We start from the raw sequence: 3183 nt of genomic DNA on the forward strand, positions 1-3183 counted from the left end.
TAGATCTTTCTCTGACATTGTCTAATTTATTGGGATGACGAGACGTCCCAATCTTGTCTTGGTCTCTTTTTGATTTCTAATGGAATGAGACGACTTTCGAGATAGAATAGGATACGAGATAAAAATTCAGTTTTAGTCATTTTTTCAGGATGGGACAAGGGATAGGAGTGTTTCGATCCTATCTCATCCCGTGAACACCCCTAGTTAGGATCATAAGATTAATATATTGATATTTGAGAATATTTTATCAATATGAAACAGTGTGACAAATTTGTTGTGATTAAACTTATAGCTATTTATATATATTTTTTATTTTGATATCCTAGATTTTTGACCAAAAATAATTTGGTCAGTAACTTGTGGGAACTTTTTAGGGACATACCTCTCACTGAAAATTTAATTGTTGTTTCATACCTTAAGTTTGAACTCAAAATTTTAAATTAAGTTAGACCAACTCTCTAACCAGTTGATCTAAGTATCTGGTAATTATATAACTATTTATATTTATTTCCTTCTGCTATCATTGTAAGATCTTAATTTATTATTGGCCAAAAAAAGATCTTAATTTATTAACTATTTTACATAAATTAAAGAAATTGGTTAAAAGTAGTTAATTCAGTGAAGAAAGAGTATTTTTAAAAATGAGTCATTAATATCTCTTTACTTTACAATTAAAAATGATGACAATATGCTTCATAAATAAGACAAGAGAGTTGGCAAAATAATAATAATAATAATAATAATAATAATAATAATAATAATACAAGAGAGAGGATTTATTTGTTTGCAATAATAAACATCTCCCTTAAACCAGTGTGTAAAAACACTTCAACGACATAAAAGGCCTTCCTCGAGAGATGTGTTCACTTAGGCCCGGGGTGGAACTTTATAACCTGAAATGGTTATTTTACACAATCAGAAATATAAATCCACGTCAACACTAATACTATTTATAACAATATATATAGTTTTTTTATTGAATTCTAAGGAACCGATTTTGTTCTTTTAATATTTTTCACATATAAAATATAAAAATTGTAACCTAGCAGCTTCTTTTAATTAAGTGCATCTTTTATTATTATTTTAATATTTTTCACAGGTTTCATCAATTTTGTAGCTAGAATTCTTTTTCTAAAATTTTTCACTTATTTTAATATGATTCAAATTTAAATACGAAAAAGATAAGTATTAGATGAATTTATGAAATTAACATAAAAAATAATACAAACATTTATTATATATACAAACACATAAAATATGTAATCATATAAATATACATTGTGAAAGTAACATTTCGAAAATTTATTTCATAATACTACTTAAAAGAACTAGAGAATTGATCAGGTTTAGTGCTTATTATTTAGTAATAATGTACAAATTAATATTTTATTATTTAAAAATTTAAATAATTCAAAATTAGATTTAAAGCAAACTTTTTTTTTCAAAATTTAATCTGTATCCGAAAAAAACACACAGAGAGAGAGAGAGAGAGAGAGAGAGAGCGCGCATACTTCCACATTGTAATCCAGCAGGAACAGTCACTCCACAAGTCCTAGCAACATTGATCACTTTCTCTGGGCTCAAAACTCTCTCAATCTCTTTAGTAAAAAGCTTACAGAGGCAGGGCAGGTCGGCAAGTTTCATCGCCGAGCAGCACTCCGGCGACGGAGGAGTCACCGGAGCTGATGGCATGACAGACTTGGAGCATATAGTTGCAATCTCAGAAAGAGCAGCTCCTTGGCAAAATTGTGCATTGACACCATGAAAGTTACAAAACATGTTAATCCCAATTACCACAACAAATAATTCCAAGGCCAAGAAGCGAGTGCTAATAATACCTCTAATTGCCATAATTAATCACTTTATGCTTATTCTGATTTGATTGCTATGTGAGGTGATGAAGGCTTTTTGTTTTTGGTGTGCACAAATGCTTTTGAGATTGTGAGCCGTTTAAATAGAGGTTGAGGATATGATGAGGAAGGGGAATTGAATGGTGTAGATTTAATGAATTTATTATTAATTATTCCATTTTAATTCTAATTTAATGTCGTTTAATATTAGAGAAATTAAATATGTGAATTGAATTTAATGTCAGACTTAATTAGGATATGATCAAAATAGATTAATTTAACTCTCTAAAATTGTCCATATGTTCATGGTCTTTATTACAACAAGATGAATACATTGATCTGGAAGTTATTTTTATACTTAATATGGGTGATTTATGATTATTTTTTCCATTTTAAAGTTGGGTAAAAAAAAAAGTATCCTCTAAACTATAGGTCTAGGAGAATTTAAGACTCTAAACTCATTTTCGGTACAATGTTTCCTTTCAATTTTTGAAAACGATACAATCTGGCTTTTAGCGTTAATAAAAGATAACTTTAACTACTACCTAACTATAAAATGGCCAAAAATGACTTCAAAATTTATAAAAATTGATAATAAAATTTTATCATTTTTTGTCATTTTTTGGGCCATTGTTTGTAATGTTTGAGTCATTTACTATATTTTTTTGACCTTTTACTGTAATTTTTGATGTTATTTTTTGATCAACTATCGATTAAAATTAATTTTTGTTAATGATAGGAGTCAAGTTATATTATTTTCAAAAATTAAAAAAAAATATTATACTAAAAATAAGTTTAGAATCTAATACACTTGTAGATCTATAATTTAAAAGTCATTTTTCTTATTTGACCTGGAATGATTTACCTTAAGGAAAAGGAAGAATGAGCGAATGACACAAACCACTAAAATAAATGAAATTTATTGAAGGACCATAAATTTGTGAAATGCAAAAAAAGATTGAGGTTAAAAAAACAGAAGTAAATAAAGGAAAATGTCATCCCAAAACTCAATTGCAAATCTTTAAAATTAAACATACTTGAAAATATCAAAAAATTAGTTATAAAAATATAGTATATCGTGAAATTTTTATAAATCATCGAAACTTACATGTAAATCTCGGAAACTTAATTGTAAAATCCAAAAAAGATCAGTTAAAATAAGTTGTGAATTGTGAATAATTTTTGCAGCCAAATTTCTGCAATTTTCTTTTCGAATTTGCAAAATGAGATTTCACAATTTACAAAACTCTTATGGTTCTCGATGTCAAATTTATGTCGGGTAAAATATGGCTGAGTAATTTTTTTTTTTTCTTTTGGGCAACAGAACCACTGG

General features: G+C 27.5%; 1 protein-coding gene across 3 annotated transcripts; it reads right to left on the bottom strand.

Moving 5' to 3' along the window:
• Nucleotides 1-803: 803 nt before the first annotated feature.
• Nucleotides 804-1900, bottom strand: LOC129302073 (uncharacterized). 3 transcript variants are annotated; one of them, XM_054940747.1, is made up of 3 exons: nt 1839-1900; nt 1512-1736; nt 804-893 (listed from the first exon to the last, which is right to left on the bottom strand). In XM_054940747.1, exons 1-3 carry the CDS (start codon nt 1849-1851, stop codon nt 868-870), a joined length of 264 nt encoding a protein of 87 aa, XP_054796722.1. In that variant the 5' UTR covers nt 1852-1900; the 3' UTR covers nt 804-867. The 3 variants fall into 3 exon arrangements, with proteins under 3 accessions (XP_054796722.1, XP_054796723.1, XP_054796721.1); XM_054940748.1 differs by having other exon boundaries at nt 1512-1733; nt 1839-1888; XM_054940746.1 differs by having other exon boundaries at nt 1512-1888.
• Nucleotides 1901-3183: the final 1283 nt, after the last annotated feature.

This window comes from Prosopis cineraria, unplaced genomic scaffold, assembly GCF_029017545.1.
Source record: "Prosopis cineraria cultivar Desert tree isolate PC_DT_omini unplaced genomic scaffold, ASM2901754v1 PC2, whole genome shotgun sequence".
NCBI lineage: Eukaryota > Viridiplantae > Streptophyta > Magnoliopsida > Fabales > Fabaceae > Prosopis > Prosopis cineraria.

Coding starts and splice junctions, on each gene's coding strand:
- LOC129302073 (XM_054940746.1), bottom strand. CDS start 1,851: ATGGCAATTAGAGGTATTATTAGCACTCGCTTCTTGGCCTTGGAATTA. Junction 894..1,511: donor TGCTGGATTACAATGTGGAA/GTATGCGCGCTC, acceptor TAACCATTTCAG/GTTATAAAGTTCCACCCCGG.